At 38.2% G+C, this 26,711-nt stretch overlaps 2 protein-coding genes across 2 annotated transcripts in view; one reads left to right on the plus strand and one right to left on the minus strand.

Annotated features, from left to right (window-relative positions):
* Positions 1–2,554, minus strand: part of LOC103722951 (alpha-mannosidase At3g26720-like) — a 59,254-nt gene extending 56,700 nt beyond the window's left edge. Inside the window, 3 exon segments of the mRNA XM_039121166.1 lie at positions 1,685–1,773; positions 1,903–1,986; positions 2,081–2,554. Of these exon segments, the coding sequence (XP_038977094.1) occupies positions 1,685–1,773; positions 1,903–1,986; positions 2,081–2,299 (392 nt within the window). The 5' untranslated portion in view covers positions 2,300–2,554.
* A 17,273-nt stretch (positions 2,555–19,827) lies between these two features.
* On the plus strand, positions 19,828–26,113 carry LOC103722949. The gene is made up of 2 exons (XM_008813703.4): positions 19,828–20,329; positions 25,078–26,113. Exons 1-2 carry the CDS (start codon positions 19,943–19,945, stop codon positions 25,981–25,983), a joined length of 1,293 nt encoding a protein of 430 aa, XP_008811925.1. The 5' UTR covers positions 19,828–19,942; the 3' UTR covers positions 25,984–26,113.
* The last annotated feature ends 598 nt before the right edge of the window (positions 26,114–26,711 follow it).

The following is a 26,711-nucleotide window of genomic DNA, read 5'->3' on the forward strand; positions in this document are numbered from 1 at the left end:
TTATTGTGGGTGGTAGAATGGAGTGTTGAAACATTGCTTGTTTATTCTTGTTCTTCCTTTCATTGACAGCTTCATGGTGGCAACAACATGGGATAAATTCTTGAACTGGAACAAATTGCCATTCGGTTATTGAGCCAGACATGCACGTCCTTTGGTTGCGAACACCATGGGAGTATATTTGGTCAAATTCATAGTACAAGGCATAACCGCTTGGCTCAGAAAAGATTAAACGATTTTGCTTATGTCCATTACAGCTTGCATCTTAGAGAGCGACAATTAAAGAGAACTACTGATGACTCCATATATCTTGACAGCGGCATGCTAGAGAGCTTACTAGATAATTGGGTTGCTGAGTCTGAGAAGCCATCTTTGCAAGAAGATGAGGTACCAGCTATATTTATCTTTTACCTTTAGCTGTTCTTATTTTTTTCGCTTGATTATTAACTGAATCAATTTGCTCTCTTGTGAATATAGGAGATTCTTTATACTGAGGCGGAACAAGCAGAGGCATATGAAAATGAGGTGAATGAGAATGCAGAGTCAGATATAGCGTCAAGGAAAGCTCATACAGAAATTGCAGCATTAACTGAAATAGTTGAGCCATTAGAGGTTCATCCTGCCACTATGGGTGCTGCAGCTGATGAAGATAATGCTGAACTTGATTTCCTGGATGATGATTTGAGTGATTAGGTAATGTTTCTGGCTCTGAATTGTCTTAGAAAAGGAGCTTCACAGTAACCAGTTATTAGTTGTAAATTAATTGTCTTAGAAGAGGAGCTTCGAGGAACCAGTTTTTGCTTGTTTTAATTCTTCTGCAAATGAGTCCGCTGATGTAATTTGTGAGTAAAAATGTAAAATATTCATCAAAATAAATTGAAGTATCTGTGCTTGTCACTGTCGTTCCTATCTCCTTCTGTTTTAGATGGTCAATTGGGAGATACTGCAGCTTCACCGCTCTTGGCACATCCTCCTTGTGTGCTTTGACCTAAAAATTGAGCCTATAGGTAGCATCTTCATAACCCAACTTTCAGTGCGTTTGCTGTATGTTGAAGATAAAAGGTCGCTAATATATCATCTACTTTGAGAAAGGTCATTACTTAAAACAGAGATGGTAATTTGACCAAAAAAAAAAATATTTTAGTTATTAGTAGAAAGATAATGCATCCAATTGTTTGTCATCTTTTTAAAATCACGAAATTTTTTTTAAAAAAAATAATATTCTAACGACGCTTTAAAGCGTCGTTAAAATCACGAAATTTTTTTAAAAAGAATAATATTCTAACGACGCTTTAAAGCGTCGTTAAAATCACGAAATTTTTTTAAAAAGAATAATATTCTAACGACGCTTTAAAGCGTCGTTAAAATCACGAAAAAAAATAATATTCTAACGACGCTTTAAAGCGTCGTTAAAATCACATTTAACGACGCTTTAAAGCGTCGGCAAAAAGCGTCGCTAAAGGCCAAAAAAAAAGCGTCGCTAATGCCCAATTTTCTTGTAGTGGTAACTGCTCGCGCAGCTGTGACTGCAGCCCCCTAAGCCGCGGCTTAACTGCAAGCTACGGGCTGCCTTTGCGGAGCACCACCACGACACCGATTCTCGTTCTTATTCCGAGCCAGCCCCCCCATGCCGTGACTTTGACTTTGAGTATGATGAATGAGTGGAATTAAGTGAGCCAGAATTTACATGAATTCTAATTGACCAGAGCTGACAAATCCCTTGACTATCTTCTTAATCGCATCGCTCTGCTGCCTCCACCATCGCTGGAAGAACGCCTGCAATCACGCCAAATCAAGACCCTAATCCAGTTAAAAATCCAACACCCTAATCCCAACCAACAACTCCAACTCAAATCAAACACTCCCCATCCAAACCCAGATCAAAGAACAGAACTCCGAACGGACAATTTCCACGTAGATGAACCTCCGATTCTTATCCCCCAGCAGCGCCGTCACCATCGAATCCAAAACATTCTGCACGCAAGCCCCCTGCCCATTAAAAAAAAAAAAAACAGAAAATCAGTAAAAATTCCGGGAAGGAAAATGGTGAACGAATTTGGGGTAGAGGAGAGGGGAAAGAGACCTGGATGGAGTTGTTGGAGCCGACGTAGTACTGGTCAACGGTCTTGAGCCAGCCGACGTCGTCGTGGGTGTGGGCGACGAGGTGGACGTTGAGCTTATCGGGGACGATCCTTTGAGTGGTATTGTAGGCAATGTACTTGGACCCCACCGGAGACCAGATTCCTAAGAGGAAAAGGACGAAGAGAAGGAGAGGACGACGGTGTAGGAGAAGGATCGCCATGGTTTCAGCTCAAGGTGGAGTGGGGAAGGCGTCGGCAGCGGAGGGAGTTCTCAGAGCCGCATTCAATGGAGATGAGCTGCGGTGAAGGGCGGAGAAGTGGCAGAGAGAGAGAGAAATTTATAGAGAAAGAGAGCAGAGCAGGTCTTCCGATCGTGAGAGTTTTATGGCTTGGCTTCTACTTCTCGGCAAGGATAGAGTCGCCGCCAGTGGAGACTGAGAGTGAGGCTTCCGTCTGAGTTCTGGTGTTCCTCGAGAGTAAGATGATGATGGGAGATCTATTACGATAGCCGAGACAAATTAGTAGACACCACACCTGATTCTATGGATAGTTTGTAATTTAATGTTGCCACGTAGAAAGTAATTCGGAGTTTAAGTTGTTCTGGAGGGATGTTGGATGCACGTTGATGCTTCGGATATGGTGCACGCTACGTCGCTACCAGGAGGGTTAAAAGAATCCGCTGCGCTAGCTATAACACGTTCTACAGCTTTCAATGAAACATACGAGGAAGACGAGGCTCAGCTTGCCACGTGTCTAGGTTAAGTTTTTAGGTAATATCTTAGAAATGTGGAGTTCTATAATTCATTGGACTCGAACTACGAAAATTAACCATTGAAAGTTGGAATGGGGACAAAGATGGTAAGAAAAATATAAAATATATAAATAAATCTACCTCATTCTCTCAATTTAAGCTTATAGGACAAATGGTGATTTTGTTATGATATCAAAGTAGAGGTTCTGAATTTGAATCCTGTCTCCGCACTTTTTAATCCTATTATAAAAAAATTAAATTTTTATATAAAATATATAAATAAATCTATCCTATTCTATCAAGCTTTTAGGATAAGTGTTTGATTTTAACAAAGACGGATGGTGGCACAAGATTGAAGCATTGCTAACCTGGTTGGTTATGCATTGTACTTGATGATTGGCCTCCTGCTCCATTGTCCCCCTCTTTCACTTGCCAACCCCCTACATACGTACTCTTGAGTTTGAAGATTATATTTCATTTTTGTTTGTTTTGTAGGTCAGTGATGGAATACACCATTACCCATCCATGATCACCTAATATTATTTGGTGAACAAAAAAAAAATTGCATGGATGCCTAACCAGTAACGAAGCATGTCCTCTCTGAAGAAGCAATTGTGCTTGCAAATTTCTATCTATATCCTATAAAATCAAAGTAATTAATCATGAATGATATCATATGCCAATTGTTGAGAATTGCATTTAACTTGCAATTAGTTTGCAGGCCTTGCTATGCTTCTTACTTCTTTTTTCTTTATTATATTGTCATAAACATGCAAACAAAAAGCCATCCGGAGATGGTGGGCACGTTAGGACAAATGGTTACGAAGGAAAGTCGATAAACACACCTCCACAAATAAAAATTATTTACACCATATCTTAATATTCAAGAATCACCATACATATAGCAGCCTTGAAGAAAAGTCATATAGGGCCCAAAGTTTTGAGACAAAAAATATACCAAGGTGAATAAATTGATCTCCAAGATATCACTAAATATTGAAGACTATATTATAGGCTGAATAAAGAGAGACAGCTAGAGCAAGCATGTCAAATAACCCAAGGCTAATAAGATATTATTATTAGCCTGATAGTTAGTGTAGAGTAATTGCACTGATGAGTGTGGAGTAATGGAAGGATAACAAGCATTGGTTATCAGAACTATCGAGAATGGAGGTCAGATGTAGGTAACAACTATCAGAGTAGACAATTATTATATTGTAGTATAAAGAAGTATAATTGTACTCTATAAAGGATCCTTTGGCCATCTAACTTACAAATGAATTCTATTTTATCTTAGCTTACTTTACTAGTAGAATTTTCACTTTAGGAGTAGTGTTCATTTAGATTTCTACTATCGTAGCCCAGGCTACACTCCTATCATTGTCCAAATTTATCTTCTTCAAACGGTGGTGAGATGATGGCGAAAGTTCTTGAAGGTCAAGATATATAGACCCATGCAGCTCTCATATCCTCCTCCTTTCGATCACCATCTTTCTGGCTGCTCTTAACATTGGTGGCACACCTATGCACCTTATCTACCGGTTTTGCATTGACTAGTCAAACAAACTTTTTAGCATGTGAAAGTGAATCCTAGGTTCTTCGGTGTTAAGCATGCTGATTTTTTTTTTAAAACCATTGCTGAACCTGATTGGGTTACCTACGTACCCCTTCATAAGGGAGATCAAGCCATATGTAGTTCTTTTTAAGTTTCAAAAATGCAGCGAAAAAATTGAATCAAACAATTTAATTCATGCATGCTTATAAGATCAAATCTAAAAATCAGCACCTTAAGAACACATAAGATCATGCCGGAATCGTTTAAACAATTATGCTAAAACTTTCATGCATGATTAACTATCAGATCTGAAACTTAAGAACTCTATTTCAATTAATCTCCGAATATTCATCGAATGGATTCTGGAGATATCTCCGTGAGGAGCCCCAAAAGAGGGTAAAGCCTCGAAAAATCGGACTTAGATCTTGACACCATAATAAATGATTAATGCTAGATTAATACCTTTTATGATGGATGAAAGTTGTGGATCTGATCCTTAACTTCGCAGCCACGCACACGAATGGCCTCTACGAGAAGTACACACGAAGTTCCTGAAGAGATCCAATCCTGCGGAAGTGCTAGCTTGCGCAGAATTTCTTGAGGCTGAAATTTGATCTTCCCAACGCTATCAACTTTCCGCCTTTTTGGAAGAACTTGGAGGAAAAGTTTAGAGGGATTGAAGAGGACTTAGATCTGATCTAAAGACTCTTATGATCAGGGACCCCTAACACTAATGGCTTGATGGACTTAGAGGAGGAAGAAGTCGGCTAGATTGAATGCAGAATTTTTCCATGCATGAACTAGGGTTCCTCTCTTTTCTTTTCCCCTTTTTTTTTTCTTTTTCTCTCTTTTTTCCTTGAATTCGACCACCAGCTGATGGAGGTCCTTTTAATGTTGCTATCCCCTCTAACTTCATGCCAACCATCCCATATTTGAGGAGAATTTTGTGGGGTTTTGAATTTTAAATTCAAAATTCCAGTTCATGCGCCATTACATGATGAAGCTTGATCTAATCTAAACCATTCATCATGTTGCCACTTCCCTCCTTCAATTTCGAAATTTTCATGCCCCCAATTAGATTAGAGGGTCACGTAGTGATTTTGTGGTGATTAAATTCGAAATTAAACCTTAATTAGAAGTGAGATAAAGATAAGGATGACATATGCCATGAAGAGAGAGAATTTGATCTTATCCAATTCTTTTCATGAATTTATCTCTCCATATCACCCCATCTGATGATGAAAGAGGTCCATGATGTTGCCAAGTGTCCCATGGCACCATTAAATAAATTAAATTAATTTTTAATCATATTAAAAATCAATTTATGGCGCCATGCATGGATATGTGACAAGTGGATTTCAAGATCCGAACAGTTTCAGATCAAACCCATTTAATGTAATTAAATCCTAGCAATTAGAATGATCCAATTACCATGGGTTGAACCTAATCTAATTAGGTCAATCCCTAATTAAGCACAAATTTAACCTAATTTAATTTGGTCAACCTAAGTCCTCTTGATTCGGACCTAATCCAATCAGGTCAAAAATTCTGATTGAGCCCAGAATTGAATCTAATTCAATTTGGCTCATCCTTAGTCTAATTACTCAATCCAATTGAGTTCATTAGCAAACTAATTACTAATTAATTCTCCGATAATTACTTTAATTATTTTATAAGATAATTTACCAATTGAATTGACCAAATTATCCCTGAATGATTCTTAATTATTCATCAGCCTTCTTGATCAATCAGGAATCTTCTATGCGTGTGACCTCATAGGTTCGAACCTAAGCCGGTAGTATAGGAACGACTTCCTACACTAATCGATGTGACCATCTAGCAATGGTACCCGACGTTCGGATAGGCCGAATATATACGAAGCAAATATTCTGGAATCCTGAACTATGGTTACTGTATAATTCAATCCCTTTGACTCCTAATGCCAGGATGACTTAGAGCTCACTGTCAACCCTATAATTAGTACATCCATTATGTGATTAACTTTAGATATCCCGTGACTCCTCACTGGGATTATCCTGGCTAAGGTTTTGCTAAATTAATCACAAGACATTATCTCCTATTTTCAAGAGGGGTCAATTCCATCTCGACTCACAACTGACTACGCAAGTACTTGACTGCACCTAGTGACCTTCCGTCACTGAATTAGAAATTTAGGTAGTTCGGTACCAAAGTACAATGAGTTGCTTGCTAGTCACAGGTTGCAGGCTCAGATTAGAGGGCCAAACTTATATCCATATCCACTCGGAACATCTCTTGACAGTAGAGCGTTCCGGAATTGATCACGTTCAGTGAAATGTACTCCTACACTTCACCTGTGTAGTATACCAGTGTCTCTACACTCTTTGGTTAAGAGGACAACCAACGTATATGTCACATAATGACCTAATCTCGATAATACTGTCGTTCTAGTAACAACATATCATTTAGTCGCAAACTGGTTTAAGGACTTAAAGATAAATCCTCCTTTATCATTAATAAGTCCTAAGGACTTCATTATATAAGAGTTCGTTTGAAGATGTAAAATGATGAATAATGCCAAATAACACTTTATTAATTTGTCAATTCATTTACAAAATTTAATCATCAATATGCTGACGATTGACTATTAGGATACAATTCCCAACAGCATGTTCATCCCTAAGCGGTAAGAAAAGCCTAGTATGCAAACAAGTTTTGTAGCATGCTCGGTGGAAAACTATATAGCTGTCGCCATCCCTCCAGGGAAGGAGACTAATGAAGCAATTGCAGAGAAGGTGACTAAGGTGTTAAGCCCAAACTTGGAGCAGTATGCAACATCTTCCACTTCGATATTGGAACATATTGGAAGACTTGTTTTTGTGGTGAGAGCTGATAGGTTCATCCACAATACATTCCTATATATCCAGTGAAAAAGAAAACCGATCCAATCTTTGATGGAGTCCTCGAGATTTATTAACCAAGAAAATACAAAGATTGTCCCAGCAAGACTACAATAGCCCGAACTAATAAAGGATACTTTTGTTAATACCTAGCTAATATCGAAGATTGTTGGTTGTGGTGAATTGTAGAAGATTGCTAGGGAATTTGGCGAATCCATACAGACAATTAGTCATTTGCCCAAGAATGAATGGAAAGATTAACAGCTTTACAACATCGGCCGTAAGCATCATGAGGGCTGGGGGCCACCTTATCAAAGGGTGCCTTTAGAGTTTTTTTATATGATGCATATTCTAAGTTCATATACCAGGAGGCAACATAATAATGCATGAATGGATATGGTCCAGTACCTAGTGGTACGTATAACTGCAAATCCACATATAGATTATGGGTGAAACAATGCACTACTAGATATCAATATTTGTGGGTGGTTCATGTGATTCAGAATCAGAAATTATAGAATAAAGAGATAATAGTAGTATAATAAAAGTCCGCATGATAGTTGTTCCATTACTTTCAAGGCCGAGCACATGAATGTTCAATGAGTTACAATGTGAAAATGGTTTATAAAGATCTAGCTATATAATATCCCTATTGTGCTCCCATTCACATTGCAACTGCTTTGCCAATTCGTTAGCTTTTGCCATCTTCGCTAGGAGGGTAGAGAATTGAGATATGTAGCCTTGGAGCCTATCACGTGCTTCAACCAAAGCTTGCAACTTCACTTCACGTGCTCTCTCCACTTCGGCCAAGTTTGTTTTCAACCCTGTCAACCTGATACGAGCATCGGCGAACTGAGCTTATAGAGAAGTTATCAATTGTTTGATTAACACAACTTCAGCCCAAAGGTTGTCATAGTAGCTCTTGTGGGGAATAGCTTCATCCTCCAACGTAGCCATGTTGAACTCAAACTCTTCCTTCTAAGATGTTGCATGTCGAAGTTCCTCAGCCGTTGAAATAATAGTGTGGAGGTGCTTCAGTTGGCAACCCCCGTTTACACCTTCTTGAATTATCTTCGGAGGAGCTCCACCAGGCCGCCATCTAGATCAACTGCTATCATTGACGCCTATGTCGCTATCATATTTGGTTAGCACGGAATGCCTGTATATTTGGGGAGAGCAGTCAGCCCCCAAGATTCATATTGGAGAGGGCCCTTATTCAAGCCGTGGAGATTTTCCTCTCATACACTAATGGAGTACTTTTGATAGTTTGGGACACCTAGGGTTCCTCCTCGGCTCTTGCAGCATCTAGGATGATATTTATCTCTTGGAAGCCCCCACCCCTAAGTTTCATCAAGGTGAACTTCGACAGCTATGTCCTAAAGGGTGGCACCAGAGATAGAGCCAGATATGTGATCAGAGGTTCAGACTCCTGACTTGTTACTCCAAGTGGTATCCTGATCTTTGATATCTCAATATCTGGAATAGAATTGAGGGCCACTTGGATAGACATTAGCTATGTCGGCGCGGCTTGGGAGCCAACTCCATCTTTGTGGAGGGCAACTTTGCTACGGTGATCTTGTGGATCCAGGGGCAATCTAGGGACGTAGGTGCCCATCCCTTGTTATAGGATATCTAGAGTCTATTGAGAGGGGACACTTGATCTATTATGAGGAACATCTATCGAGAAGCTAATGAAGCTACAAACTGGATGGTCTCCTTTGTATCTCATCACTCTGATAATATGCTATGGATAAATTGTTTACCTGCCCTTTGGGCATTGTGGGATATGTTACATTTTGAATTACCTACTTCAACAAAAGTAAAATAGTCTAGTGCATCCACAAGAAGCTGAATAGCCAATTCCTTGAGTTGGTCAACTTTTTTACCTAATTGACAAGCAAATTAATGGCACGTAGCAGAACGCCGATCGCTACCCAAATCTCCACCATCTTTCTTGGATTGGCCAAATCATTGAGGTTTAGCCTAGTGACATCTTAAACGGTCTTCTTTAACCTCAGAATGTCAATTGAAGAATTTGATGGAGTGTGGGTCAGAGACGTGATACTGTGTATAGCTAGCTTAGCTTTCACTTGGATTAGCAAACCAAGAATTGAACGACCACAGCCACTACTAGCTTGCAAAAAGGAAACCAATAGGCTCTTTAAAAAGGTTCTGGTGCCACACAACATCATGTAGTAAAAGAATTCTATTTGATTGTGTTGCTTTGGGAAGAGGCCTACTCTGAGGGGTGAGTTATCTTGTTAAGCCACATAGACAATTCTTAAAGAGATGATGGGAGTTATGATGAAAGCACGGGAATTCTGAAAGGTGCGAAATATTTTTGACTCCTGAAGACCGTACTTATAGCAGCAGATGTGGTGTCTAGTTCATTCAGTGTCTTAATTCCTTTCAAATCCCCATGACTTTCGTAACTTAGTGCCTAGTGTACATAAATATTAGAAAAATTACAGTTTCACCTTCTCAACTTTCGACAATTCCCATATGCACCCCCTCATCTTTAAAAATTTCAAAGAGGCCTTTCAAAATTTCAAAGTATTCCAAAGTGGTCTTTGCCGTTCATCTCCATTAATAATAGAGTGGTGGCATGTAACTATCATATAAATAACATTATTGTAGGAGGAAATTACCCATAATATCAGCTATTTGAGTTGAAGACCATAACCTTCTTCATGAAGCCTTAAAGGGAGGCCACTCGCGCATGCTGCTCCTCCTCCATGATGCTGCCCATTGTCATCGCCGGCTTCTCTCACCTACCACCATCCATCACTTGGGTGAACTCATGTTGGGAAAATACAATCAAGAAACAATAATATCACTAACTCATTTCCCCTCTTTGTGTAATTAAATGTGATATTATTATAATTTACCAAGTAAAAATAATCTCTACCATTTACACAAGCATTAACAAGCAAAATAATCAATTAACCCAGATAAGAGACAGCACAATTTTTAACGTAGAAAATCCTTTGATGTGAAAAAAAAACCATGAGACTTAATCTAGCCAAAATCTTCCACTAATTAGAATAATATAATTATAATAGATCATCTTTAGTTCAACTAGAGGCTGCACAAACATCACCAAGATTGAATCTTGACTTCCACAACAAGAACATTCATCACCAATAAGGCGGATTTCAGCAATAAACAACAAAATAAAGGATGAATCTCACCAAGTATTGATGCTTGAAATAATCAATGGATAAGGCTTTTGAAAGATCCAAATTGTTCAATTTGTAGCTCTCAATGATGAAAACAACATACTAAAATTTCAGCCAAATCTAGATAAAATCAATTATCTGATCATCCGATAAAGTACCACCATTTTTTTAGTTTTTTATTTCTCCTCTTCTTCTCCATTTTCTTTTTTTTTCTCTTTCTGTTGTTCGGTTTTCCCACAGTTACCACACTCCCAAGACAAGAGGTTCACAAAAAGCACCATGTTGTTTGTTTTTTTTTATTTAAATGATGCGGTCCCATATGAGGAGGGACCATACCAACAAATCTCTCCCTCTCGACTCATATGGAGGGTTCCACTAAGCCCGCTTTCTCTCTATAAATAATAATTTTTTTCATGAGTAAGGTTTTAGTCATCATATCTAGCCCATTATCATTAGTATGGATTTTCTCAAGACATAGCAACTTCATCTCTAAAGTATCCCAAACTTAAATCATATTTTACATCAATGTGTTTAGATCTTGAATAAAATGTTGGATTCTTTGAGAGATGGATGACACTTTGACTATCATAATAAAGCATATACTTCTCTTATTCTAGGCCTTTTATAGAAATTTTTTTAGCCATAAAAGTTCTTTGTAAGCTTCTATAACTGCAATATACTTGGCCTCTGTAGTGGACAAAGTAATATATTTTTGAAACTTAGATTGCCATGACCTGCTTCCCCTGAATAAATCATTAAGTATTCTGATGTTGATCTTTTAGAATCTATATCACCAGTCATGTCTGTATCTATGTATCCATCCAATACAGGTTTACAATTTAATAGCTACCCAACTTTTTTTACTAGAATTAGAAAGAAACTGACTTACAATACTAACTGCATGTGCCGTCTTGTGCAAACTATGGCATACACCAAACTGCCAACTACGGATACATAAGAAATCTTCTCCAATTCTTTTTTATCTTTCTGACTTGTAGGATAGTGCTTAGAACTTAATTTGAAGTGACCTGTAAGTGGAGAGCAAACAAGTTTAGACTTGCTCATATTGAACCTTTCGAACACATTTTCAATATATCTCTCCTGAGATAATGAAAGCTTCCTGTCATGAGTAATTCTCATGCCAAGGATTTGTTTAGCCGGCCCTAAGCCCTTCATAGCAAAGAACTTGCTCAACTCTCTTTTCAAGCTTTCAATTTTCTTAGCATCATGGCAAACAATCAACATGTCATCCACAAAAAGTAAGAGAATAACAAAATCTTCATCAAAGAATCTCTTTACAAACACACAATGATCAAAAGTGATTTTTCTATATCAATGTTCCATTATAAATGAATCAAACTTTTTATACCACTGCCGAGGTACCTGCTTGAGCCCATACAAGCTCTTTTTTTTAATCTGCACATAAGATGCTCTTTGCCTTTAACTATGAACCCCTCGGCTGTTCCACATAAATTTTCTCCTCAAGTTACCATGGATGAAGGCAATTTTCACGTCAAGTTGTTCAATCTCCAAATTCATATTTATAGAAAAACCAAAAATAACTCTGATTGAAGATATCTTGACCATAGGTGAGAATTTTTTTTTCAAAATCAAACACTCTTTTTCTGACCAAATTCATTCACAATAAATCGTGCCTTGTACCTTGGCTGTGAGCTCTTCTCTTCAGTCTTCAACTTGAACGCGCACTTAGTGCTCTCTTACCTTTAGGTAATTTCATCAACTCAAATGTGTAGTTCTCATGCAAGAATTTTATCTTCACCTACGTAGGACTCTCTCTTTTGCTCATAATCTATAGATTTTTGATAGTCTCCTCATTAAGCATACTATCTTTTATCATTTTTAATGTTACCACAGCATTAGGAGATGAATTACTAAGTGATACAACCAAAAATTTTCAACTATCAGGCAAGGAGCTGAGCAACAATAATGATTGTACCTCATCACCTAGCATTATTTTCGTAGTAGCACGTCCTGAAATCTACTCAATTGCCCAGCCACTGAAATTTTCTTATTATACTTCATATTCACACGCTTTTTGATCATGAATGCCTTATTTTATGCAGTCTTCCACTCATGGGACTTTCTTCTATAAAGTATGGACATTAGTTTCCTGATTAATCCAACCCACAAACAAGAGACAACATAATTTTTAACGCAGAAAACCCTTTGATGTGAAGAAAAAAGACCGTGGAACCTAGATCAACCAAAATCTTGCACTATTTTGAATAATGAGATTATAATAGGTCCTCTCTAGTTTAACTAGAGGATACACAAATATCTTTAAGATTGAATTTGGGCTTCCACAGTAAGAATATTCATCACCAATATAGCAGATTTCAATAATAAATGACAAAATATAGGATGGATCTCATCAAGTATTGATGCTTAAAATAATCAATGAAGAAGGCTTTTTAAAGATTCAAGCTGGTCAATATGTAGCTCTTAATGCTGGAAACAATATATTAAAATTTCAGCCAAATCTAGATAAAACCAACTATTTGATCATTCAACAAAATAACACTATTTTCCTAGTTTTTTATTTCTGCTCTTCTTCTCCATTTCTTTTTTTTCCCATTTCTATTTCCACACTCTCTATTGTTCAATTTTCCTATGGTTACCGCACTCTCATGCCAAGCGGTTCACAAAAACCACCATATTGTTTGTTTTTTTATTTAAATGATGTGGGCATCACATGAGGAGAGACCACACCAACTCGTACCCTAATACCCCTCCCCCCTCTCCTTCAGTGCCTCATCCGTGTCTCCCTCTCCTCCTCCTCCTCCTGTGGATTCGATTGCTTCTTGGATTCCTTCGTAGTCGAATCAAGGATTCCTTGATTCATGAATTTGTAATTTTCAAGCTCTGATCTTTTGTTCTCCCTATAGATCTGAGTGTAACAATAGGGGAAGGCCTCAAGCTTTGCTTTAGAGGTGCTCTTGTAGCTGTTAGAAAGAAAAATATTAAATTTTATTCCACGGGCTTGTTATTTTTACCCATAGATCTATGGTTGTTTCCATAGATTTAGGTGCAACATTGTTGGAAACTCGCCCATGCCGCAAAAAATTAAAAAAAATCAGATGGCAGCGGAAGATGCATGCGCGGGATCGACGTTCATCACATGAACGTATTTCAAAAACTGTTCGTAGATAGATTAGGATTAAAACTTTAAAAACTATTTGGAAGATCAAATCTTCACCTTATGTGGATAGATGATCACCGCAAACTGAAGTTCGTGCTTTAGGAAGAAGGCTCGCTTGAAGCCGTACACGCGTCCGGCCTCTACGGGTATCCACACGAAGCAAAAACTGATCCAAACGCTCCAATCTCCCCAGGATGCTAGCTCCCCTGTAGAGATTTGTTTTGATGGCTGATGGCCTCCCTTTTAATCAACCCTTGATTGCCTAAGAGAGGAGGATGAAGAAGGTGGACTCAAGGAAGAAGATCACCAAGCCTTGCAGCCCCTTTTCCCTTGCATGCGTTGGAAGGAGGAAGGGAGGAAGAGGATGCCGCCAAGACTCTTCTTGGCTTTTCCCTTGCTTGCGGCTGAAACAAGAGGAGGAGGAGAGGAGGGGCCACGGGTTGGAGAGTAGGACGTCTTCAATACCCTAATGCACCCTCATGCCTCCTCTTAAATAACATGTGGAGCTCCTACAAAGTAGGAGCTCCTTGATAAGTTTCCAAGAGGGGCGCCGGCCCCTCTTGTTGTGCCGCACCATGCAAGGAAGAGGAGGAGGGGCGTGAGCCCCTCTTCATATGTTGCCCTAGTCCTCCTCTAAGGAGGATTGGGAGGCCCTTATTTGGTTTAGTCATAATCTCATTAGGCTTTAACCAAATCATGAACCATTTGGGTTTAATCTAGGTAAGTCCTAATCCAATTAGAACTCAAATCAATTATGACTCAATTGAACTCTTCAATCTTAATCCAATTAGGAGTCTTGTTAATTCATTAGATTAATAATTAATTAGGACTTAAGAAATCCTAATCCAATTAGGATTTATTCAATTTTAGTCCTAATCTAATTAGGATTCTAATTTGAATCCGAAGTCCTAATCCAATTAGGACTTCTAGCAATCCTATTCTAAGTAGGAATCCAAATTGAATTCAAAAACTCAATCCAATCAGGATTGTAGGAATCCTACTCCAAGTAGGACTCCCAGTCCTAATCCAATTAGGACTCTAGAAATCCTACTCCAAGTAGGATTTGTGTTTAAGTCCAATTAATTAATTTTCATTGTTCCTTCTTCAACTGATTATCAATCGGATTGATTACTTGTGATTTATAATCATATTTCAACCATCGGATCGGTCAATACTTCTAGTGTGTGTGACCCCATAGGTCCTATTCTGACTGGTAGTGAGATATATTATGATCTCTATCATAATATCATTGAAAACTCCTTTTAATGGATTGGAACGATTCCAACTCTACTCATTAGGGTTTATCGATCATCGAGATAATCCCTGTGAGTCCCACCATCCACCAGTGACACCTAGCAGCATGTAGTGGCTATCCAGTAGAATAGAATGATGAACCTCTAGGTGCAGTTATCATGTGATACAGTCCTACTATCGTGGATCCCTACAGGACGGAGGTCATGGACAACTCGTCAAACCCCATCGTCTGTCATATGTGAAGATTTATTCGACTTAAGTTCGAGAGTGGAAAACTCTTTCTCCACTGTGCATACTGCCCCGGCCGAGGTCTTACGAACTCAGTCTTATAAATCACATAGGATCTCTCCTTATCTATCAAGGTCGATAGATTCCTTATAGGTGCATACCCTACTCCTACAGTGAACTTACTGCAGCCAATCTACACTGCATGGACCCATATGGCTAGAGACCATGTATGTGTGCAGTCAAACTATAATAACCTCACTGTGAGTAGCCGAAGCACCGCAGGTCAAAGGACCAGTCACACTACTGCAACATCAAGCAAGTCACTGACGAGTGGATAGACATCCAAGTGACTTCTTGTATTGGTCACGCTCAGTACCTTTGTTCTCTAACAAGCACCTGCACTATCACTTCAGTGTCCCTACACTGTGGACTCAAGTCTCGTCCATCCAGAAGGAAAGTGATCTGTGCACTGATCTCATCGGATCGATCATCGTCCTCGTGATGATCCATTGATCAGGAGCATTCAGAAATTAATCACCAATGATGCATGGCTTAAATTCTTAACTCTTAAGATTATGCATCATCATCTTATTAATTCTTGGACGATTCATAGACACATAAACAATATGAATGAAAAAGATGCCTTTTATTTATTCAATAATAAATAGTCAAGTACAAAATTATGTCCTATAATTAACAATGTGTCAGCCAGATTGGCTTATAGGGCATATATCTAAGATTTTATTATCTAAGATTGGCTTCTAGGGAGGACTCCAAAATTTTGTTTTTGTGATGCTATTTGGACAATAAAGATAATAAAATTTTATGGCTTTTATTAGATACCTCGAAAGAAAGATGTCAATTCGTTCATGTAGTTAGTGGTTGTAGTTCTTATATTTTTGCTTGGAAATGAGACAATTTCTCATACCATGACTTCTTCTATTTATACGATTGCAAATGGGTCGGGTCGACCCATGACTCGACCCGACCCGACCTGAATTTTAAGACCTGCGCAGCCGGGTCGGGTCCTAAATTTGGACCTGTTCTATTTTTCGGGTCGGGTTGGGTCCACCCAATCTCGACTCGGACCCGACTCGACCCATTTTTTTTGGATCAGGATTTTTTTAGAGAATGTTACATTGATGCTTGGGACCGACTTGTTGAATTTAGAGAATGTTGAATTTGAACATGTGAATATAGCTTATCTAGTAAAATGTCTATTTCCTTTTCCAAAATGAATTAGGGCAATAATTGCTTGATGTTATTTACTATATTATATAGTGGAACTTTGAATATAAAAATACATAGATCTGGACTCGACCCGACCCAAATGACCTGTTGGGTCAAAATTTATAGGCATGGACCTGATTAGATCCAACCCGATTTTCAACCGGGTCGGGTCTGGGTCCAAAATTAGGACCCGAACAAGAAACCGGGTTATATCGGTGTCACTCAGGACCCGACGTGATCCGACCCGACCCATTTGCAGCCCTATCTGTTTATGAGGTAGGATATATTTATATTCCCGTTTCAGTGGGTGGTTGTGATCCTGTGGGATATATTTATATTCCTAATTTTAAGCCCAAGTTGCCAAAAAAAAGAATGACATTCATTTCTTTGGAGCAAAGGAATGGGTTACCACCTCTTAATATAGATCTCTTGCCACGTTTAGCAAAGAACCATATCAAGAATGTTCTGTATGTCTGCCTAAAGTGGAGGGCATTGGGGAGACTTTGCTGATAGTCAGTCATGAAGGGTACTTTGTGGATGCGACCAAGATCGTTTAGAGTATCAAATCGTGCCAGGTGAAGCAGAACTTTGCATCCTACTCTTTGCACCTCTTCCCGATGGCTTTCCCTGTGTTTCACTGAGAGTTTGCCATGACAAAGATGACCTTATGGAGAAGAAGTTTAAGAGTAATGCAAATCAATACCGAATAATTGTTGAGAAAGGAAGGACGAGAGTAGAGGATTGGAAAGGAATAGCCGAAATTGAGGGTAATGGAAAAGACATTCAAAAAGGGATGTGCATAGATTGGATTGGATCAGTTTAAAGTGAAATCCAAAGTCGAACTGATCTAAACCGATTTTCTAATTTGAAAACAAAACCAAACTGACCATCTACAAAAATTACTTGAAACCAATATGAGAATTTCGGTTGTTTCAGTTCAATTTATCAGGTTGATATTCTATCATATATGTATAGGTGTGTGTATACACACACACCAATTCGCTCGAACTCAAGATTATTTATAAAACTAACTACTAGCTATAAACTTAGACAAATACATTAATTGTAGACAAATAAGACAAACATATTAATCATAGACAAGTGTAAAATAAATCTCAAATAATTATTTCAGATAAGGTGGATTAGCTGTGAGTTACAGTTTAATCCAATTATGGCACTACTAATGGTAACTTGTTGTGTTATAGTACTATTATAGTGTTTTATACAGTTCTATATTTTGGCTTATAAGTGGAAGATAATAAACAATAAAATAAAAAGCAGAATGTGAACTACAAATATCTATTATTAAATATAGAAACGATGCTTACAAAGTTTGCAGATCTTCTTACACTTTAATATACACTAGTAGACTTTATATAGAGGAAGAGGCCACTCAAATACTAAATATACAATAGTTAAATATAAAAAAGTATAGAGTAGAGAGATGAAGATCGCTTAGAGAAGTGATGATGATTTGCATGGATGGAGATGTTGGATGTAGAGGGAGTGTGGTTGCAAGAGAGTGTGGAGGTAAGAGGAGAGTTTATGTTGATGGATGAATAGAGGAGAAAGTGCTTGAGTGGAGAGTTGGGTGGGATGTAAGAAGAAGAGATAGTGTGGAGTTTATGAGGTGGTAGAGATGAGGAGAGGAGAGAATAGTTGAATGGGGTGTTGGTGGATAGAGAGGAAAAAGTGGAGGAAAGTGAGTGGGAGAGAGAGTGTGAAGTGGAGGTGGAAGTTACATATGTCTTAGCTAGTTTTCTTCTTTCTCTCTTATAGACGAGGAGTAGCTTTTGTGGACTTAAGTTCGTTTGGGGTCCGGAACTTAAAATGGTTAGAAGTTCGGAGGGAATTTTATTATGGACGTCACTTCAGACTTATACTATAGACGTCCAGAGAGAATCTTTCTATGTACGCCATTTTAAACTTTTATTATAGACGTCACATCCGATCTTGTAGTGTCGCTTCAAGTGATCGCATCCTGTCTTGGAATTTTGATGTGCTGAAGATTTTTCTATAAGGTTATTATTCCTTCTTTCAAATTTGTGACGCCACTTTCCGTCGGTCGGAATCCTATTAGTTGTTTGATAGGATTTCCTTTTGCTTCTTGTTATCAAGTTGTAGGTGTGTTTTGTTATTTTTTTTAATTCTCCATCATTAAACAAATTGCTTAGCTTTGGAGATTCAAGCTCAATATAATTGAAGTGATATCAGGAATAGAGGTAGTCTTCAAAGTAGTTATCCTCTTGTGCTTGAGTTTTGCATTCCTTTATACTTTCTTGGAATAGTGGTTCATATTGAATAGTTTCTAGATAGTTGTTAATATTAAGGGTTCTCATGAGCTTTCTTCAATTTGGATGTTTACTGGTAGTTCAGTAGTCACCGAAATTCTTCGGTTGGACCAACACCTCTGGTGCTGAAATTCTTTTGCTTTGTAATAGACTTCTATATATAATGAGGTCTTATATTTTTTAAAATTAAATTCTTCTAAAAGACTTTCTTCTCTTCTTATGGTACAACTCATGTTTTCATTATGGCCGAAAAGTTTGATATGGTAGATTTTTAATGGGTGGATAATTTTCTCCTACATTTTCTTTATGCCATTGTAAACCTCTATCTTTAAAAAGTCTTCATTTCTTTTAATTCGGCGATTTTAATATATATATTTGTGTATATATATATGGGTCGGATTGGGCCGAGTTGGATTGGTTTGAATTAATTTTTCGAAAACTCAAACCGAAATTGAACTGAATTTTTTTGGGTTCAAAACTATTAGAAATGATTTGGACATCAAGCTCTACCTTGAAAAGTTTTAAAGACAAAAAGGTGTGTCTGAGAGTCTATCTATTTTGCTTTTACATGATTGGCTTGTGACCTATGCACTTAAAGGGCTCGTTTGGTTCGCGGGAAAAGAAGGGGGGAAAGTGTGGTCAACGGGAAAGTAATGAGATGCCTCTTGTTTGGTTGGAGTTTTCAAAGGAGAGAGAAGGAAAAGTTGTATTCCCATGGGAATGTGATTCCCACATTTCATGGGAAAGTCTTTCCCATGAGAAACATGGGAAAGTTACTTTCCCATGAGGCGGGAATCACTCCATTTTTACTTTTTCCCAAAAAGTCCCTTCAGCATTAAAGAAGCATTAAAGAGGTATTAAAAACCTAATTTTTATTAAGGGCATAATAGGAATTATATATAACTTTCCTAGGAAAGTGGATGGCCAACCAAACATAAGCACCTTGGAAATTTGTCACTTTTCCATAGTCAACCAAACATGCCAAAAGTACTTTCCTAGGCATCCTCTTCCTAGGAATTTGTTTCCCAGGAATCATATTCCTAGGAAGGAAAATGCTTCCCGCGAACCAAACGAGCCCAAAAAGGTAACCAACGTGATGTAAGGTCGCCGATAATAAAAAACTGAGGTCGCAAACTGGTTGCCGAATTTATATATTCTCATCAATACTTTTAGACGAACGGCCGGATATCCACATATGCTCATCGAACGGACCGATCTATCCTTTCTCCAGTTAATAATTCGTCATCAGAGAGATCGGAAAGCTAGAAGGGCGAAGGCGGTGCGTCCGTTATTAGGTTTTTCCGAAGGGGGGAGAGGGGCAGAGAGAGAGAGGCGCCATGGATGAGAGCTTCGAGGTGCGGGTGAAGCGGCTCTTCGGCTCCCGGCTATTCGATTCCGTCCCCGGGAGCTCCTTCCCGGCGTCTTCCTGGTCCGTTTCCGACGGCGAGGTCGCGCGCAGCGAGTGGAACCGGGAGCGCGGGGCCGGCCACGACCGTGACGAGACTCCTTGCTCGTCTGCCTTCGCAGAGGGTGGATGCTTCGCGAAGAAGCTCAAGAACGCGAGGTATCCCAAGAAGGATCAGTTCGAAGACGATCTCGACGAGTTAGATGACGGCGATGATGATGGTGGTGGCGGAGGAGGGGAAGATGGCGGGGATGATGTGGATAGAGAGGAGAGAGAGATCAGGTCTTCCATCGGAATGGATCCAACCCTAGATAACGAGGTTCGCTTCTATTTTACTTGTGACTTCCCCTTTGTTTAATATCTCTTGACCTGACCTTGCGACGAATGCCTCTAATTGGAGATTAGGTTGTTCAAACTTTGGTAATGGTCTCTTGTTTTTGGATTGTTGTTGTCTTCTTTGTCTTCTGATTTGTTCTGTCTGCCTGATGTATCGATTACTGTTATAAAAATTGAAACTTGAATCGATTTATATAAACCCCAAATTTCTGTTCTAGTTTGGATTCAGTGTGACAAGGTTTTAGTAATTTGAAATAGTTCATGTTTACTGCATTATTACGAAAGGGGATTTTGATTACTTGGTCACAGTAAATATAGATTTGTATCAGTTAATGCTAGGGTTAGATGAGGTGCTATTATCATCAGGTATTGCATTCAGTGAATTTTCCAAGGCGTGTAGAATGTAATGGCTATAGATGTTCTCATTTTGATGCCTAGATTTTGATGTGATGCTATTATGATTGCTATTGAATTCAGTGTATTTTTCATGGCATAGGGAATTTCATGACCATAGGAATGGAATGGTGGTAGTCATTACCATTGAATGCTAAGCACATCCATGGGAAGGGAGGCCATCTGTTCTTTTTATTTAACAAAAAATACTTTAAGAAACCAAATTAGAGCTCAAAGAAGTAAGCTTTTTGTAGAGTTTCTCTTACCAGGACAACTGCCTTAGGGCCATATGAATGAGAAATATGACTATACCTTCTTGTTTGACTAGGAAGCGCTTTATGTATCACCAAAATATGTTTTATAACCAGTATATCTGACAACGTTGCATCAGGCTCATCAGATTGGAGCAGTGCCTTATAGATTAGATAAGTGGATTGCTAGTTGTGAATAATGATTTGGGTCCTGTGGCAGGTGCTGTTGGAGCCAGTTTGCCTGTTGAGGTTCTCCAACTAGGAAGGCAAGTATATGTTTTAATCTACTATTGATGTGGATTATCTACCTTGAGCTTTGAGGTCAATGACATAATGTACTTCTTGGAAATAAAGCAATTCAGTGGAGTTGAGATAGTATTATCATTATAAGGATGCCATTGATGTAAGTAAAATGACCGAATGGTCTGTGGTACTAACTATCTTCATGACAAGAGAATTGATTTGGGAGATTTTCAATGGCGTGGTGATGATTGTTGATCATGATGAGAATGCTTAGCATCATGCAAAGAGAATCAGGAGGTTGGGAGGTATCGATAAGGAGTAACACTAGAAATTGAAGTAGTTTTGTAATGATATCCTTTGTCTGTTTTTGTGAAGAATTGAATCTGACTATCAATATCCATGAAGTATCTCGGGAATAGTTTAAAGTTATAGTACCCCTCTGCACCCCACCCCACCAAAAAAAAAGAAAAATGTTGGATGGGAAAATGAAACTAACCACCAGGTATGGAATGAGGCTTGAGTAAAGATTTGTGGTATTGACTGTATGGCTTTACATTTTAGAAAGTTGTTCTCTGTGCTTCATAGGAGGCTTTCAGTAAGAATTGTGGCAAATTCTGTTATGGTTTTCTTTGTTAAGGATGGTTTATCAGTATATGTTTATTTTATGCTTGTGAGTTCATAACTTCCTTCTGCAACATGAAATGTGCATTTTTGTTGGTTCAATCGCAGAAAGTCACTTCCATAAGCTGCAATCATTTGTATGCAATGGGAACTGCCATCCGTGAATGGTGAAATGACTTTCAGATATAATTCTTAAGATTCCTGATTTCAGAACTTTTGGAAATGCAGTCAAAACTGATAATCCAGTTCCTGCTTGTATGACTATCGCATGGATGAGGTGGTTTATTGTAAATAATCAAACATATTGAAACTATAGAATATTCTAATTACTTGTCTTAGTTAGGGAGGAAAAAAGATGAAGAATGAAAAAAAAATGAGAGTAAGCAAGTGTTTAGGAAATTCAACAACTTCGATATTGGATATTATAAATGTGGGGACCATTTAACTACTGAAGAGTATGCTATGGGAATCATAACTTGATTACATTTTCTTGATCGGACTCCTATAATGGAACCTTTTTGGGCTTGAAAGTAAGGGTTTAGGTAGAATGAAATTTGAATATTGTAACTGAACAAGGTTGCTTTGAATTGCCTTTGATAACCAAAGATGACACATTTAGGGGATGATATCATAAGAAATATTCTGTGACCACTCATTCTAAATGATCAAATGGATGAGCAAGCAGCGGCGGAAGGGGGACACTTCAGTTCTTATGTAACTTATAATGTTGACTCCTGGATAATACAAAGTGCAACATGGCAATTTTTCACATACTGAAAATGGAGTATCTTTGTTATTTTAGTTTGGAGTGTTTAGAGTGTTGATGCTCCGAGATTTTTAATTGCCTCTAGAGTCTAGACAGTCATTCTTAGTATGCAATTCAATATATTCATGTGCAATTTCTTTATTTTTTATGCCAGCTTCCAGTCTCATTTTTTCTATTTTTTGTTGTTGATGAATCAGACACATGGGGCATGTTGACAACTGAGTTTGTAGGTAATATTGTGCTATACGAAATTTATGCCTTTAACATAAAACTGTAAGGAGAAAGAAGTGGACCAGGAAAAACATTAGGTTGATTAGTCTCTTAAGCAACCTGTCTGCAGTGGTGACTGATGTTTTTGCTAGGCAACTAGAAGAGTTTTTGATATTCTTTATCATATTCCTTTTGCAAGATTCTTTATCATATACGAAATTTATGGGGAATGATGTTGAAAGGGTTAATGGCCAATGAAAATAGCCTCAATAAAATATAGTTTTTGTTAACATTTATTGGACAACTAGGAATTTTAGGGCCTTCCAGACTACAGCATTAGGAATTTTCTTGCTACTAGACTCGCTTTTATAAAGAATCGAGGGAATACTTAGACAGACAAGACTGGTAGCTTAGCAAGTATATGATAGTGAGCTTTTGTATCTCTATCTTGGAGATGTCTTATTCATGTCTTAGCACCACACGACATGTAAATTGAATATTATCATTCTTGTATCCTTAAGATAGTTTATAACACTTGATGTGGTTTTGTCTACTTTTTTAGGATTTGTTTGATGCTACTTGCTTATCATTTCATAGACATTGAAAGTAAGGAAAGGATTAAGATCATTCAAGTTTAGAAATATGTGGTCCTTGAACCAGGATTACCAAATCCTGTTTCTATGTAGTCAGGGTACTGTGGCTCATAGTTGTGGATAATTAGAATTTAAGAAAAGGATTTAATTTAAACTTAAGTTGTGATATACATGGAAAGTTTGAAATTTGAGAACTAAAGAAAAAGGCCTTCCTAGGATGGGATTTTAAATTTGTTACTAGGATTTGACCTTTTTGGTGTTGTAGAGTTGGCAAGTAACCATTGAAGGAAGAAGGTAGAATAATGAAACCTTGGTTGAAGATAGAATCACTATAGGCAGTATGTAAGAGTTTTGCATTTTCTAGATGAACGGATCATGATGGTACCTTTCCTTCTGTACTTTTCTTTCGATGAGATGCTAAAAATAGATCTGGTTAGAGTTAAATCGAAAGTTTTGGACTGCTTGATTTTATTGTAAAAGGCAAAACTCAAATTGAATACTTTGAGATTGAGAAAATTGAGTATGCTTATTGGACATTGGATGAGGCAAACCGTCTGGTGCAGTTGCCCGACTTTTTCTTCTTCCAAGATTCTTGACTCAGTTGTACCAGAAAATGGGTTAAAGATTTCTAAGAATTTTGTTTATATTTGAGATTTGAGAATGGATGGTAGTGCAAAATATGCCTTTAACATAAAACTGTAAGGAGAAAGAAGTGGACCAGGAAAAACATTAGGTTGATTAGTCTTTTAAGCAACCTGTCTGCAGTGGCGACTGCCGTTTTTGCTAAGCAACTAGAAGAGTTTTTGATATTCTTTATCATATTCCGTTTGCAAGATTCTTTCATAGTGACCTGTCTATCTTGGATTAAGTGTTATTTATCAGGTTTATCAATTCTCAAAAAGGAGCGTCAAAAGAATGGTATGTTTTGTGATATTGAAGTGTATGAGAAAGTGGGATTCATTCTTCTTAAATATCTATGCTTCATAAATTCATTTTGAAAGGAAGATGGAGATTTGGATAAATTCATGGGTCCTTATTCTTCAAGTCCATTAGTCTCTCCTTAATATTGGTTGACTGAATGTGCGAGGTAATTCATTCTTGCCTTAACTCTTTAGAGTACAATGAAGTACAAGCAGCTTCTAAAGCAGTGGAAACTGAATCAATGATGTCTTTCCAAAGAATTTAAACACAGTCAATTAAGACTTTTGCCTAATAATAGATAGTTCATGCACGAGAAAGAAATTGATGACCTTGTGAATATCCTTCCTCTATGTGTGATATTATTTAAGCAAAACGAGAAACATGGCTTGCATTGTTTGCATGATTTGGCTTTTAGAATCATATGCTCAATGGTTCGTCGTCATCGTCGTCATGATTATTATTATTATTGTTATTGTTATTATGATTATTATCATTTCTTTTGCTCTTTAAGCATATTCATGTTTTTCCATGTGGAGAGGATGATGAGGCTATTAGTTATGGCTGGTAGTAGTCAGTGAACTAGTCCCTCCCTCCTTTTTGGTTTTCTTTTGGCTGCAGGTTTTTTGAGGGGGGAAGGGGGGGAGGGGGGGTATTAAGACAAGCAGCCAAGCAACATTGAGTTTGAATTCAGTACTTGCATCGACAATTGCTTGACTAAATAATTTTCTTGCAGGATGAAGAGGATGAATACGACAGAGCAGCGATCGGCATGGAGAATGCTGGAGATCGGCTGTATATGAGGGATGTCACAGATCATGGTCCTCGCATAAACTTCCACACCCTAGGTCCTGATTTTCCTGAGGATTCATACGAGGAGATGCATGATTTTCGTAGGGATCCACGTGCAGATCACTTTGCTGCAAGTGCAAGGCTCAAAGAAGACAAGAAAGCTGCAGTTAACTGCCATCCCCTTCGTAGTCATGATTGCAGAGAGCCAGCTGTAGATTTACAAGTTAAGATAGCCAAGGATGATACCAATTTAAAGCCCATCCTGAAAAGAAAAGAGGAGCAGGACGATTCAAAGCCCAAAAAGCGTGTTAGGTTTGATCCTGGATGTAAAGATGTCCATGCTGAGGTGAATGAAGAATGTGATGGCCTTCACATGTTCCCAGAGTCTATGAAAACGACTGCAGCCACTGAAGAGTCCCTTGGGATTCCTGATTATATAAGAAATCCCTCCAAGTATATCCACTATACTTTTGACTCATCAGAGGAAATTGATGACAAAACTAACAGGCAGGCTTTTGCAGAGTTTTGTAATTTGGTGAAGAGGTCAAACCCTGATCAGATGCAGCCTGAGTTTCCCGGGGACCTTCCAAAGTCTGTGACGTTCACCCCTCGAAAGAAGTCAGGTGATGCTATGTCAGTGGATGATAGCTCGCAAAATACTCGGGACTCTTCTAGAGAGTTAGGTCAGGTATCAGCTTGTTCCACAGGCATTGCTGCAAGGGACCAAGAGAGTGATGCATGTGATATGGAGGAAGATGGTATGGAAGCATCTACGGCAGTAGCCAGTATCAGCTCAAGGAAGGCAGGTCGCATGTACCGGACAAAGTCAACCTCAGATGATTCTACTTGATTGTTGCTGTACTGAACTGGTGTTGGCTGATGCTGGCAATCTGGGATGTCATCATCAGCATGTTAGATCACAGGGCTGAGATATCCATTATGTAAAATATATAAGCTTTTTTTTTTTTTAGTTTGGGGGGGGGGGGGGGGGGGGGGGAGAGGACATGAGAGAGGGCTTAATAATACAACTCTATTTTGTTTTGCTTTTTTTGTTCGGAGTTCCTTGGCAAGATAACTAATGTCCTGGATTGAAACATAAAATGTTTTTATTTCATCTTTCTTATGTTATCATGATAGACTATTGCAGATTCAATGTCTTCAATATATGTTACATGGCATAGCATTGCAAACTTTTGAATGCTATACCTATTTTATTTGAAGGGAAGGATCTGGGTCCCGCATAATTTGGTATAAGAAAATAATAGTAAGTCTACTGCTGAATAAATATAATAAGAAACTCTTCTGCTTTCAGGAAACAGACATTGTGGCAGCTGCTGAGGAAAACAGTTTGCAGAGAAATTTGAATCATTCTCATTACAGTGATAGAGGTCATTCTCTTCTAACAAAATCCTTCTTATTATCTTAATATGCATCAAGATTGCATAAATTTGATTGCCTGCCACCATCCCCATAGAATATATTAAGTAGACCAAAAGACTATGCGATTTTGGGTGCAAGCAAATAATCTGGCTTACAAGCCACAAAATGATTACGTTATTAAACCTCCCAAGTATCTAA

Source organism: Phoenix dactylifera, unplaced genomic scaffold (genome assembly GCF_009389715.1).
Source record: "Phoenix dactylifera cultivar Barhee BC4 unplaced genomic scaffold, palm_55x_up_171113_PBpolish2nd_filt_p 000997F, whole genome shotgun sequence".
Taxonomy (NCBI): domain Eukaryota; kingdom Viridiplantae; phylum Streptophyta; class Magnoliopsida; order Arecales; family Arecaceae; genus Phoenix; species Phoenix dactylifera.

Coding starts and splice junctions, on each gene's coding strand:
- LOC103722949 (XM_008813703.4), top strand. CDS start 19,943: ATGGATGAGAGCTTCGAGGTGCGGGTGAAGCGGCTCTTCGGCTCCCGG. Junction 20,330..25,077: donor ATCCAACCCTAGATAACGAG/GTTCGCTTCTAT, acceptor ATTTTCTTGCAG/GATGAAGAGGATGAATACGA.